The sequence below is a fragment of the Ranitomeya imitator genome, chromosome 1 (genome assembly GCF_032444005.1).
Source record: "Ranitomeya imitator isolate aRanImi1 chromosome 1, aRanImi1.pri, whole genome shotgun sequence".
Taxonomy (NCBI): Eukaryota; Metazoa; Chordata; class Amphibia; order Anura; family Dendrobatidae; genus Ranitomeya; species Ranitomeya imitator.
In genome coordinates, this window is record NC_091282.1 from 617,817,027 (window position 1) to 617,832,048 (window position 15,022).

Below are 15,022 nucleotides of genomic sequence, written 5' to 3' on the forward strand. Positions count from 1 at the left end.
TCATTAGACAACACCCCTCCTCATTACAGAGATGCACATCACCTGATTTACTGAATTGGTAGTTGGCTCTCAAGCCTGAACAGCTTGGAGTAGGACAACATGTATAAAAAGTATCATGTGATCAATATACAACTTGCCTAATAATTCTACACGCAATACATACACATATATACACACACACACACACACACACACACTAGATGGGGGCCCGATGCTATCGCATTGGGAGGACGGTAATGTCAGGATGGGGGCAGGCTTTGCAGCTGCTTTTTAAAGGTGTTTTCCCACAAACTTAAGTTCATTTTAAAAATTGTCTGTGAAATATTTTACCTCAAAATGAAAATGAATCCTCTGTAAAACCCCTGCTGTAATGTCTGTATTGTCTCTTGCTTCCTCCCTTGCCTTACCCTTCAGGTGATTTTCAGGAATTAATGCAAAGTGTGTTTTTACCACTTAAATGTCGGAAACTTCTGAACAGGTCAGTGTAGCCAGCAGACTAAGGCTAGGTTCACATTGCGTTAACAGCAGCCTGTTCAACACATGCGTAACGGGCAGCTGTTAACGCAAGTGCCGACATTCCATCGCACTAGCGCCGATAGAGCTAGCAGATGCTCCATCTGCGCTAGCGGTGACAGACCCGGAAACGCTGAAGCCCGCGTCCCAGGGTCCGTCGCTCAATGACGGCACATCGCTAGTGCACGGCCATTGTGGGCGTGTGCTAGCGTCGCATCCAACATTGGACTAAATGGCCGCGTTAATGGACTGTTACATCGAGTTATGCCGCGGTGTAACGTAGTCCGTCTAACGGACGCCAAAAACGTAATGTGAACCTGGCCTAAGGCCGCTATTTGGCCATGAACTGGCATGGCAAACATCAGGACCACACAATAAGGCTATGTGTCCATGGTCCGGAATCCCAGCGCTTTGGATGCAGCGGATACCCTGCTCCGCCCAAAGCGCAGCCCCCTGTTGTACGCACGGTTCATTGAACACAAGTGAAATGACCGCATCCTATACATAGAACGCTGCTATTTATCTTGTGGAGACTGAGCATCTCCACAAGATAAATAGACATGCTGCAGTCTATAAAGGCGCGCCACATGTGCGTATACACAGGTTTGCCACCAGTGTGTTTGTATGTATAGTGGAGATGAGATTTCTCTATGCAGCGTCCAATCCGCAGCAAATACTGAAGGAATACGCCCTGTGGAAACATAGCCTAAATGTCTCAAGGCACCGATGGGGAAAAAGAGGAAGCCCCCACACTCAATATATGAAGTAGTCACTATTGACAACACCATGTAAAAGGTTACCCAGATATGGATGGTACCAACACTGATCGTGGATGATGCAGTAAGTTGTCAGCTATAGTTACAGCCGACAGCTGATGGATTGTCACCTGTATGGGGAGGCTAGTCTCTTATATCTAGGGTCAGTAAAAAGACATGGCGATCATATAAGGGATTAATATGCACTGCAGCTGTGAGACATGTAATCAATAAGCCAGCACTTTCCTCACCCTTCTGGGGGCCAAGGCAGAGTCTCAGTGGCTGCTCTGTATCTACAACACTGATATCACAGCATCAGCACTGCAGCCAATCAGTGGCTGATGGCACGAGTCACAGAGCCACTGACCTCACAGGGTGCAATACTGTCAACAGACACCAGGGACTCCGCACTGGACCCGGGGAGGGTGAGTAAAGGACAGTGTTTTTTTTTTTAATCCACTGCTTTACTATGAGGTGACAATGTGACGTCATGCTCCTGTGTTTATAGCTATATTCCCATATATATAGTGTGGGTAACGCCGGCTCTGTTCCAGTACTCCGGTGGTCTAGGTGTGAATAATGGCCAGCGGCCATGTAATACAACAACTCCATGTATAACAGAGATTTTATTGAACAGCTTGAACAGAATCTTACATTTGTACAGAGTGGTGCAGCTTGTGACGCCGTCCATACACCGTGCAGATAAAGGAGTGATATAACATGGAGGACACAGTTATTAAGGCTTCACGCTCTCCATTATGGGAATATAGCTTTCACCTGTTCTTTTCAATGACAGAAAAGGCTTCACTCACCAGAAAAATATATATATTTTTTTTACTTGGTGTAAAAGCCACTGTCCTCCTGAATCCAGAGTTTTTATTTCATTTTGGCGCCTCTCCATTCCTGAGATATGGCCTCCTGCTCCCTGAATATAAAGTCTTATTAGCCATGGGGGCATGGTACATATGAAGACACCCACTTGGTTAACAAGACTAGATTTATAAATAGGAAAGAAGGAGCTGTATCTTGGGAACAGAGAGGTGCAGACACAAAAGAAAGACCACGCCGGATTCAGGAGAACAGTGGCATTTATGCCAGGTGACACAAATATTTATGGTGACTGGTTGTCTTTAAATTCAACATTTCTATAGAGGTTTTTGTCATTTTTGTTAAAAAGTACTCCAGGGTGTAGATCCTGCAGTTAGACACTTGACATGGCGCCAGCTGTGGTTCTTAATAAGCCCCGCACAGGGTCCAGTGCTGGTGAGAAAATGCAGACAAGCGCAATGAGCACGTGTGGGTGCCGACCCGAGCACGTGTGGCCGCCGGTGCATATCGGCACCGATCACAGCTCTGTACACAATACGTGGGCACTCAGAGAATGAGTGGACGCTATGAGGAGTGTCTAGGCACAGGAGCATCAATACAAAAATGGTTAGATCAGGTAGAACCTCATTTCTGAATTACCAAGACAAGTAATAGTCATGCGACCCCTCTCTCCCTTTTAGTGGAGTCAATCAAGTAAAAATATTCACATATAATACTTTCGAATTTCCATGTTATTAATCATCATCATATCAGGAGGAGAGTGAAACAGCGTCACCAAAGTTACTGAAAGGATCCGATAATACTGTGCCCAGGAGTAGAAAACTAGTGGCCTATATACAGTATACATAGTATAGATAGCTCTTATCAAAGGATCTCGGAGAGAGAAGACACAAAACTAAAACTGGAAGCTGAATAGCCGTGGGGGGAATCACAGCTCGCCCCTTCCACCGGCTGTCTTCAGAGTGAATCCCTTGATAAACAGTGTGACCCGGCTACTAGGATCCAGTGTAAGTACAAATTCTCATTATCCAGTGTTTCCTGGCCCCAGAAATAAATAGAGGAAAACTACCATATCTATCTAGACAGCGCTCTACTGCCACCTAGTGGTGGCAGCTAGCTTGGAAGTCAATATTCCAGGAGGGTTATTAGCCAGGCCAGACACCCTTTTGTTCTGGGGTAATTACCCCCAAAGTACGGTACTATAACTTATACAGTAGCTAGATCTATTAGACAGCTCCATATGTTGAAAGAAAAGTAAAATGCAGCAATTCCTCAAGCAAAAAAATTCAGTTGCTATCCATATCCGTCATTTAGTTTTCAGACACTTCCCATACATATCTGTCCTGAAAACGTTTCTCTACAGTAAGATCCTTCAGGATCTTCCCCTATTGATTTGTAAGGAATGAGGAAGATAATTGAGCAAAATTTGCAATAATAACTTCAACAAAAACCACATCTAAAAACTGATTTTATACAGAACAGTAACGACTTTGTACTGTAGAATCCGCACCCTCTTAGACACCATCCGAAGGACCGCCCACCAGACACCATCCGAAGGACCGCCCACCAGACACCATCCGAAGCACCGCCCACCAGACACCATCCGAAGCACCGCCCACCAGACACCATCCGAAGCACCGCCCACCAGACACCATCTGAAGGACCACCCACCGGACACCATCCGAAGGACCACCCACCGGACACCATCTGAAGGACCGCCCATTGGACCCATAAGCATGCAAAGTATGTGTATAAATTCCTAAAACAGTTTTATATGGAATCTTCTCCCACAAACCTGTATATCAGTCAGCTGAGCTCCTCATGGCAGGAGACACATTCTCTCCCATTATTAACCAGTAAGCCATCTTAGCACATTTTCTCTCTTCCTGGACATATAACACCTAACTCTGACCACTATGTCCATCTCACACACACAGGGCACTAATGGGAATAAATCCTACAATTAAAGGGAACCCATCAGTAGGATGCTCCGCAGCAGATTGTGCTGATCTGTTCTTAGAGGAGACGCCACCCTGTGACAACTTTCTATATGACGCAGGCTTATTGCCAGAGGCTTTGCTATGTAATCAGACCATGACAGGAGGCTGACGCAGCAGCGTGGGTGTATTACAGGGGTAATTCTGCTGACTGGTTCCTTTTATGTAACGACTAATCAGTTAGTCTAATACTGATGAGTTTATCATACATGCCGTCCGAATGCTCCAATCTATACATCGTATGCAGTATTTGTGGGAGCAGCACGAGCCCATCCCCTGTGCTGAGCACTGCAGCACCGCTCCTTTCAAATGAATGGGGGTCGGCTGCAATGAATGGCACGGCTGTGCACAGCTATAGGAGACGGCACTATATTAGTACTGCGGCTCCTTCAGTCACCTAATGGTTGGGGATTCTTATCGCTGCACCCCCAGAAATCATAAAGTGATAGTGTGACCTCATCTCTAGGGCTTCCCTCATTCGGGGCTGGTCTCACTGTTCGTGAATGGGCAGCAGCTTCATATATTCCCAGGGGGCTGTTGAGGACCTCCGCTGCCAGTCCGTATCTGGAGTGAGAAACTGGCCTTTTCTTACACTCATGAAGGAGGTTTAATGGCTTCTATTCTCCAAATCACACTGCCCTTCACTGTGGTATGTGCACGCGTTCAGGTTTTTTCGCTTTTTTTTTTTTGCTATAAAAACTCATTAAAACGCATACATTATGCATCTTATCATTTAGAATGAATTCTGCAATTTTTGTGCACATGATGCGTTTTTTCCCGCGAAAAAAAACGCATCGCGGTAAAAAAAAAGCAGCATGTTCATTAATTTTGTGTTTTTCCCGCTATTCTATGCATTTGGAAAAAAATGCAAAAAAAAAAAAAAACGCATCAAAAAGGCGAAACAAACGTGAAAAAAAACCCGCATACGGATTTCTGGCAGAAATGTCCGGTTTTTGTCAGGAAAATTTCTGCCAGAAATCCTGACGTGTGCACATACTTTAACAGAACAGAACTGGTTTTTTTCTGCTGATGAGCAGAGGAAGCAGTGCTGGAGGGTAAAGCATGGAGCATAGGTTGAGTAGTGCGAGCTGGATATCTGAAACAAGCTCAGTTGGAGCCCATCATAGCTTTGACTGAAGAAATAAAAAAAGGGAAAGAATTTACACTCAGGGAGGACAGGACTGTTACATGTGCGTGCACTCTAGGACTACAGGGCGGTCACATGGGGGTGCACTCTAGAACTAAGGGGTGGTCACATGGGGGTGCACTCTAGAACTACGGGGCGGTCACGTGGGGATGCACTCTAGAACTACAGGGCGGTCACGTGGGGATGCACTCTAGAACTACAGGGCGGTCACGTGGGGATGCACTCTAGAACTACAGGGCGGTCACGTGGGGATGCACTCTAGAACTACAGGGCGGTCACGTGGGGATGCACTCTAGAACTACAGGGCGGTCACATGGGGGTGCACTCGAACTATGGGGCGATCACATGGGCGTGCATTCTAGAACTGTGGGGCGGTCACATGGGCGTGCACTCTAGAACTGTGGGGCGGTCACATGGGGGTGCAATCTAGAAAAACGGGGCGGTCACATGGGGGTGCACTTGGTTAGGAAGGGACGGCTACATGGGGGGTGCATTGGGGCGGTTACGGGAAAGCATAGCCGGCTTTTCCGTATTTTTTACCCAGCTGATCTGAGAAGATGGATACGGTACTGTCAGGGACACCAGGAACCGTCCCATGTGGAAGGACAACCGTGTTCTTCACATCGTCACCTGTGAAAACTACAAAGCTCAAGTTTATTTCGAGAAAATAAAAAGTTTACATTCATTGCAACTTGTAACACAGGAATTGCTGCTGCATCGACTAGAAAATGGAATATGGCGCAGTCCTCGGCCGCTAAACGGCAGCGCGGACATCGGCCCCTCCGGTGTGTGGCGGAGACGGAGTATAACAGTGTATTGCTAAAACACAATCTCTGGGCTGTACATCCAGAACCCTAGGAGGAGGCTGCAGCCATTCCTCTCCTATCTACTGCCACCTCCGCAGACACAAGAGATCAGCTGCCCGATGGGGAGAAAAAGGAAACATTACATCCAGACTCTGCCATCACTTCTACCAGGAAGCATGTCTGCCATCCAGGAAAGTCTGCAAGCTGCACGCTCCCCGGCACAGGGCGCTCACTACGAGGACGCTGGAAATGCAGCCTTTAGACTAAACCTGAGCTGCTGCTCCTACGTGAGGCCCAGTCCTCCGGCCTCCTAACCCAAAAAGTCAAAAGCAAACTGGTTCTCCAGCACTGGGATACTCAGCCGTGTCCAGTGCCCCACGACTGTCCTGGCTCACCGCAACCAGGAGGAGGGCACCCACTGCGGCTCCGTGTCCAGCTTGTTGATTAGTCGCAGCAGTTCCTGATACGCCTTGTCTAGGTCAGTGTTCACAATGGCCATGTCGAAGAAGTGCCCGTTGTTTTGCTCCATTTCTCTTGCTTTCTCAATGATGTCTCTGAGCTCCTCCGGCTGCGTAGTACATAGGAAAAGAAGCATAAGTTTGAGTCGCCGCAGCAAAAAGGCAAAAAAAATAAATAAAAAGTCAGGCCCCTTAAGCCCGCAACACAAGGCCAAATTCCTCCTCACCCCGCAACAAAAGACTGCATCCCAGCAACAGCGTTGTAGAATTGCATCCGCTGCCCACGTTGTGCTAAATTTAGCACAACGTCTTTCGGTACGTCAGGCCGACGGTTTGCGACGGCCCCGTACCGGCGGAAGTGTGAAAGTAGCCTTAGGCTATGTGCACACGTATTCTTGGGCTCTCTCTTGAGAAATCCGCAGCTAAGAGGCACTGCGTTTTACCTGCGGATTTACTGCGGTTTTTGTGCTGAATCCGCCTGTGGTTTTACACCTGCGTTTCCGCGCGTTTTTTTCCGCAGCATGGGCACAGCGGTTTCTGTTTTCCATAGGTTTACATGGTACTGTAAACTCCTGGACAACTGCTGCAGATCTGCAGAAAAATCCGCAACGTGTGCACACAGCCCAACTTCTGCAACTTCACATGTAAAATCACACAAGGCTTCTAAACCGCTATGTGTCATCATTATAGATGGAGTCAATCAGCACAACATGACTGTACAAACCAAGCACAGAGGAAAGGCTGAATGGTTCAGAGCACCTTCCTACCTGCTGCTTCTCCAATTCAGCCCTTCTTGGGCTCTTATACAAAAAAAAAATAATAATTAAGGAAGAGAAGGGTGTAAGCAAGTGGGAAGAGTTATGGAACTGCTCAGTGCTTTTGCTTTGTTTGCACAGTCACATTGTACTGACAGTCCGGTAGATATCCAGAACTTGTCTGTACTTCCTGGCACTCACTTCTTACTACACAGTAGTGACTTACTGCCACTCACCTTTGGGTTTCTCCCCTCTTTTGCGAGAAGTGCGCGCAACCGCTCCTGAGACGGCGGCGCAATGAAGATAATGTACGGCTTTAAATCTGAATTTCGCAGTGTTTTAAGAGCCTGATCAGAAGACAAAAAAACAAGACCGTGAATAGCATGCAAGCTGCGGCGGTGTTCTAATGTAGTGTCAGAGGGATCGCAGCTGCCGCTCAATTCCTCATATGTTTAGCAGTGCCGAGGACATCTGCTCAACCATGTACTCGTAGCAGCCAGTTGCCAATTCAGTCATCAGTGCTGCTCGCCTCTTGGAAGGGAGAATCTCCACAGATCCATTATTCCAAAGGTGTGGTTTTTTGGGGTGTGCCCCAGTTCTGATAAATTGCAGCTGTGCCCCTCATGCTTTTAATAGTGTTAGCACAGTTTTAGCTTTAGTTCAAAAGGTGAGAAGAGCATTACATCAACTTGTGATCTCCAACATTCTGCAAATAGTTCTGGAATGTCCATATATTTATACCCTTCATGAATATTGGGGTCCCATACATGCATGTAGGCGTTTGTCACATAATAGTGACTAGCAGAATCCATAGCTGCATAACGAGTATGGGCACCCCCAGTATCCACCTACTTACCTCAGCAAGTCTTTGTGTCAGTGTGTCCCAAGGTAATTTACTAACATTCGGAGATGTGGCAGGCATGAAAACCTGAACCCATCCTTTAATACTGGCAGAAAAGCATCAACAGCCAGAGACCCCCCCCAGACAGACATATATCCCTGGAGACACAGTGACTATATAATCCAGTTAGTAATTCTCCTAACTGTTGCAACACTTGGCAGTGACAAATAGAATTGACTCTTTCCTGCCAAACTCTTACCCACTACTGACAGCAAGTTGTGTGGTTTATTTTACTATTATAAAAAAGGAAAAAAGTAAAAAAAAAAAAATGTAATTCCTAAAAACATACAAGAAAAAAAAATGCATCAGGCAGAGCTGCAATACCAGCCGCAGCCCATGAGCAAGAGAGGCGCTGTTTGAAATCTTTGGGTTGATGGAGTTTCTTCCCCTTCAAAGTGGGGTCTGAACTGAATGTATTAGTAGGCAGCGACAATGACCTAACCCTAGAAATAAAGCAGAGGAGGCTGTTAAACAGGCACACTAAACTGCAAGGGTAAGAGTGCAGCCATATCCCCCACACCCACCCAGGACATCAGCAGTCTCTGGCAGCAGCTCCTCCGCCTGGTGTTTATGCTAGCAGGGATCAGATGGGTGATATCTCGCCCACCAGCTGTTCTACATGCAGCAAAAGGAGTCTCCAAGAATTTCAGAAGAAGCACACAATGTTTATAGTATCTCACTCCCTTTGTCGGTGTGGGCTGACAGTGCACAATGCCAAGGAACACACCGCACATTACTGAGAATAATGTAACCACTAGTATTCATCAGCGAATGTAACAATCTAATGAGAAAACCACAGGAGGAGCGTGAGAAATCCACAGGAGGAGCGCGAGTCCCATTACAGAGGCAATAGGAAGGCAGCGAGGCACCTTTCTGTCCTTCCAATCACATCAGCATGCTTCACCCGCTTACCACACCGATGCCCTCCCCTAGAACGCCTCACCTGCTTACCACGCCCTCCCCTAGAACACTTTACAAACTTAGCATGCTGGCGTCCTCCCTTAGAATGTTTCACCTGCTTACCACACTGATGTCGTCCCCTAGAAAGCCTCACCAGCTTACCACGCTCTCCCCTAGAACGCTTCAGTAGTTTACCAGCCCACCCCTAGAACGTTTCACCCGCTTACCACACCGGCGTCCTCCCCTAGAACACGTTACAAACTTGGCACACTGGTGTCCTCCCTTGGAATGCCTCAGCTTATTACCACACCATCCCCTAGAATGCCTCACCTGCTTACCACGCCCTCCCCTAGAACACCTCACCACAGCGACGCCCTCCCCTAGAACGTCTCACTGGCTTACCACGCCGGCGGCGTTCCCTAGAACGTTTTACAAACTTAGCATGCTGGCATCCTCCCTTAGAATGCCTCACCCCCTTACCACACCGGTGTCCTCCCATAGAATGCCTCACTGGCTTACCACGCCGGCATCCTCCCCTAGAACGTCTCACTGGCTTACCACGCCTGCGTATTCCCCTAGAACGTCTCACTGGCTTACCACACCTGCATCCTCCCCTAGAACACCTTATCAGCTGAACCAGCCGGTGTGCTCCCCTATAACGCCTCACTGGCTTACCATGCCTGTGTCCACCCCTAGAAAGTCTCACTGGCTTACCACGCCGGCGTCCTCCCCTAGAACGTTTTACAAACTTAGCACGCTGGCATTTTCCCTTAGAATGCCTCACCCCCCTTACCACACCGGCATCCTCCCATAGAACGCCTTGCTGACTTACCACGCTGGCATCCTCCCCTAGAACGTCTCACTGGCTTACCACGCCTGCGTATTCCCCTAGAACGTCTCACTGGTTTACCACGCCTATGTCCTCCCCTAGAACGTCTCACTGGTTTACCACGCCTGTGTCCTCCCCCTAGAACGTCTCACTGGCTTACCACACCTGCATCCTCCCCTAGAACACCTTATCAGCTGAACCAGCCGGTGTGCTCCCCTATAACGCCTCACTGGCTTACCATGCCTGTGTCCACCCCTAGAACGTCTCACTGGCTTACCACGCCGGCGTCCTCCCCTAGAACGTTTTACAAACTTAGCACGCTGGCATTTTCCCTTAGAATACCTCACCCCCCTTACCACACCGGCATCCTCCCATAGAACGCCTTGCTGACTTACCACGCTGGCATCCTCCCCTAGAACGTCTCACTGGCTTACCACGCCGGCGACCTCCTCTAGAACGTCTCACTGGCTTACCACGCCCAAGTCCTCCCCTAGAACGTCTCACTGGCTTACCACACCTGTGTCCTCCCCTAGAATGTCTCACTGGCTTACCACACCTGTGTCCTCCCCTAGAAAGCCTTACCATCTTAACCAGCCGGTGTCTTCCCCTAGAAAGCCTCACCCACTTACCATGGCAGCATCCTCCCCTAGAATGCTTCAACGGCTTACCAAACTGGTGTCCTCCCATAGAATGCCTTCCCAGCTTACCTGGCAGATGCTTTACAAACTTAGCACGCTGGCGTCCTACCTTAGCATGCTTCACCCACTTGCCACACCGGCATCTTCACCTAGAATACCAGTACTTAAACACAATCAGGCGTCTTCACCCCCAGGGCCCCGCAAATCAGTCGCCCTTCCCGCTTGCTTGCCCTCACCACCCGGACCTCCATGCAGACGTCCCCCTCAGGCCCTGTTCCCCCATAGGCTCCGCCATGCAGGCAATCTTTCCCCTTAGACCCTGCCATGCAGGTGTCCTTTGCTCCTCGGGACTGCAGGCATCTTTAACCCTCCAGTCGCCGCCACAAGGGCAAACTTTCCCCTCCTACTATATCAGCATCCTAGCCCAGTATCATTCACTCATCCACCATATCAATAACCTTCCCTAACCACAGTTAAGTAGTGGAACGTTTCAGGTCAGAGGTCTTGCTTTTGATGTGGACGAGTACGGTCAGATCTCTATCTTTGCACATTCTCCAGCTGTTGCCAAAATATCTAAAAGCAAAAGGAACCTGCAGGCAGAAAACTAATGACTGCAGAAGAGTGCACTTTCTGAAAGATCCTCAAACAAGAAAATTGCCTCCTCTGGATCAGCTGGTCCAGATACGAGGCCCCCACCGCCCTGTACCCATCCTAACACCAGATCACTGTTTGGCATCTTGCATACTGCCAAAAGCAACAATTGCCCCTGGTCCTAATTTTACATGCTTCCCCTCTCTCTCATCCTTTTAGAGCACTTCTACAACAACTTATTTCCGGATCAATGCTGCTGTAATCACAGGACCTAAATAACTGGCGGCGTCTCGACAGATGCACAGAGTGTAATGCCCTTTTTCAGGATACTGTAGATATTTAGTCTCTCACCCTGTATTCAGCCTCATGCCTCCATTTGTTCCTGCCACTAACCTCAGCAGGGAGGAAGTAAAGGTTCACAGTAACTTATTAGCTGTCAACTCCACATATCAAACTGAAATAAAATAAAGTCTTTGACTTCCAGAAAAATGTACGAAACCCACTAAGTCCCTGCAGTGTGAGAAAACCCTATGTGCCTGCGTGGTCAGCTCACCTGGGTGTGAAGACTTAAAAGGCAAATTTTGCCAGAATTAATGACTTGTCGCACGGAGTCCACGCTGGTGCCGTAGAGGTTTTTCTCATACTCCCCGTACTCTATGAACTTTCCAGAAGCAATGTCGGACTCAAATGTTTGCCTGGAGACAAAGTGATAGTCTCTGCCCGCCACTTCATTATCTCGCCTACTCCGAGTAGTATCTAGATACAAAGAGAAAAAACAAAGGTCAGTGACTATACCCCAAATTATACAGGTACCATCAATGGCTCAGTATAACAGCGCCATTCCCAATATCACAGATTATACCTCATCGATGGGATACTTTGTTAATCGTGGGGGTCCCAGCAGTCGGACCCAAAGCCTCTGCAGCACCCAGTCTTCGATGGGGCGGAGGGGCACAGGCTAAGACATGGCTCATTCACAGTGTGGGCTGACGGGAATAGAGGAGCGCTGGACTCCATCTGCTCCACTGGTCCTATACAAGGAATGCAGTGGAGGCCGAGCATGCAGAAATCTGCTCCATTCAGAATAAGGTTCTGCAGGCATGGGTCTCAGGATTAGAGCCTCATTCTCTGGATTGCTGGTGGTCCCAGGGGTCAGACTACAGTAATCAGGAGTTTTCCCTCATCTTAAAGATAATGGACAGTTTTTGAGTTTTGAAATAACCCTTTAAAGGGAATCTGTCAGCAGTTTTTTTTTTTCAATGTAATTGGAAAGCAGCATGATGTAGGGGTAGAGACCCTGATTCCAGCAATGTGTTACTTGTTGGTCTGCATGCTGTCACTTCATACAATCACTTTTCTCCTACCGTAACTCTGAATGCTGAGTAGTGGATAACCCCACCTACACCACTGGTTGGCTGCTTTGTGTGCACAGCCCCACCCACATTACTGATTAGCTAATTAGCTCTGTGTCCAGTGTACACTGACAGCAGCTTATCAGTACTGGTTGGACCAGGAGGCACAAGACACCTAGTCCTGTAGTGATAACCTCCTGATGACAAAACACGGATTTTATTGAAACGGCAATACACAACCTAGCAGGTGAATATCGCTGGAATCAGGGTCTCTGTCCCTACACCATGCCGCTCTCAGATTACATATCAATAACCTGCTGACATATTTCCTTTAAGCCTTCCATGACCTATCAGATTGATGAAAACAATGGGATACATCAAGGTTTCCCTTTTTCTTTAATGATAAGAATATCTGAGTCTAATGAAGCGAAGAGCGTTGATCTGCCACACCAGCCCCAGCCCATGGACTAGAGTGGAAGCAGAAACAAAAAGGGGGGCGTCCAACTGCTGGGACCCCCAGTAACGAGGAGAATGTGGGTCTTGTGTCCCCTGTATGAATGAGGAGGTACTGTGCATGCATGACCGCAGCTTCATTCACTGTGTATGGGAGGGGTGGTCATGAATGATCAAATAGACCTATAGATGTGAATGGTGCAGTGGTCAAGCATGCGCAATACGGCTCTATCCCAAGAGCAGCGGGAGGCCTAGCGGTCGAACCACCAATCAATCATTTATCAGTTATCCAGGTGCTAAAATGGTGGTCATGGGATGCAATCACACCTCAGATTGTGCACAACCTCACATAGTCCAAGTGTGGTGTAAGCAGAAAGTTATAAAGACTTATGAATCCGCTGTATATAGACACCAGGATGCAGCTCCGAGGGATGACCGCACCGCTGCAGGGAGGACTGACGGCGGGGAATGTGTGAGGGGGAAGTATCAGCGTGGAACCAGTCATCTGTCATAACAGAAACTGGAGAACCGGTCTATCAGCGAGCCATCCGTCAGTGCATTTACTGACACCTACAGCAGTGAGCCCATGGCCGGCCAGCGGCACGTCCTCGGTCAGATGTGAGGTCACCTTGCCTCCGACTCTCGAGAATCTGACGAAGGCAAATTCAAAACATTCACTGGCGGGAGCCCAATACTCACGAGGTACAGCCACAGCAAACCTATCGGCCTCGCCGTTCATCAGGCGCTGCCGCAGCTCGTTCTGCCCGCAGTTCTGTGGCCCAATTAGAACTATAGGCCGCTTCCGGTTTGCTGGTTGGTGGTAGAGAGACATTTCCTCATAGGTCAGGATTTCTTCATTGTCGTAATCTAGAGGAAGCAGAAAAAATTTCATATAAAAAAGGCGCTCCATCAAAGAGGTTTATAAAACCAGCAAAGGCGCTCCTTAAAGGGGTTAATAAAAGCAGCAAAGGAGCTCCCTAAAGGGGTTAATAAATGCAGCAGATAGTGACACAGGTGCTTCTTATCCCCACATAGTGACACACAGGTGCTTCTTATCCCCAGAGATAGTGACACACATGTGCTTCTTATCCCCAGAGATAGTGACACACAGGAGCTTCTTATCCCCAGAGATAGTGACACACAGGTGCTTCTTATCCCCAGAGATAGTGACACACAGGTGCTTCTTATCCCCAGATAGTGACACACAGGTGCTTCTTATCACCAGATAGAGACACACAGGTGCTTCTTATCTCCAGATAGTGACACACAGGCGCTTCTTATCTCCAGATAGTGACACACAGGTGCTTCTTATCCCCAGAGATAGTGACACACAGGAGCTTCTTATCCCCAGAGATAGTGACACACAGGTGCTTCTTATCCCCAGATAGTGACACACAGGAGCTTCTTATCCCCAGATAGAGACACACAGGTGCTTCTTATCTCCAGATAGTGACACACAGGTGCTTCTTATCTCCAGATAGTGACACACAGGTGCTTCTTATCCCCAGAGATAGTGACACACAGGAGCTTCTTATCCCCAGAGATAGTGACACACAGGAGCTTCTTATCCCCAGAGATAGTGACACACAGGTGCTTCTTATCCCCAGATAGTGACACACAGGTGCTTCTTATCCCCAGAGATAGTGACACACAGGAGCTTCTTATCCCCAGAGATAGTGACACACAGGTGCTTCTTATCCCCAGATAGTGACACACAGGAGCTTCTTATCCCCAGAGATAGTGACACACAGGAGCTTCTTATCCCCAGAGATAGTGACACACAGGTGCTTCTTATCCCCAGATAGTGACACACAGGAGCTTCTTATCCCCAGAGATAGTGACACACAGGTGCTTCTTATCCCCAGATAGTGACACACAGGTGCTTCTTATCTCCAGATAGTGACACACAGGTGTTTCTTATCTCCAGATAGTGACACACAGGTGCTTCTTATCTCCAGATAGTGACACAGGTGCTTCTTATCCCCAGATAGTGACACAGGTGCTTTTTATCTCCAGATAACACACAGGTGTTCCTTATCCCCAGTGATAGTGACACACAGGAGCTTCTTATCCCCAGAGATAGTGACACACAAGAGCTT

At 48.1% G+C, this 15,022-nt stretch overlaps 1 protein-coding gene across 2 annotated transcripts in view; it reads right to left on the minus strand.

Annotated features, from left to right (window-relative positions):
• Positions 1-1,875: 1,875 nt before the first annotated feature.
• Positions 1,876-15,022, minus strand: part of PALS1 (protein associated with LIN7 1, MAGUK p55 family member) — a 65,512-nt gene continuing 52,365 nt past the window's right edge. For both annotated transcript variants that reach the window (XM_069726691.1, XM_069726696.1), the window contains exons 11-14: positions 13,623-13,790; positions 11,672-11,874; positions 7,496-7,606; positions 1,876-6,614 (exon numbers count right to left, since the gene is read on the minus strand). In XM_069726691.1, coding sequence (XP_069582792.1) covers positions 6,438-6,614; positions 7,496-7,606; positions 11,672-11,874; positions 13,623-13,790 — 659 coding nt within the window. In that variant the 3' untranslated portion in view covers positions 1,876-6,437. The remainder of the gene's footprint in view (positions 6,615-7,495; positions 7,607-11,671; positions 11,875-13,622; positions 13,791-15,022) is intronic.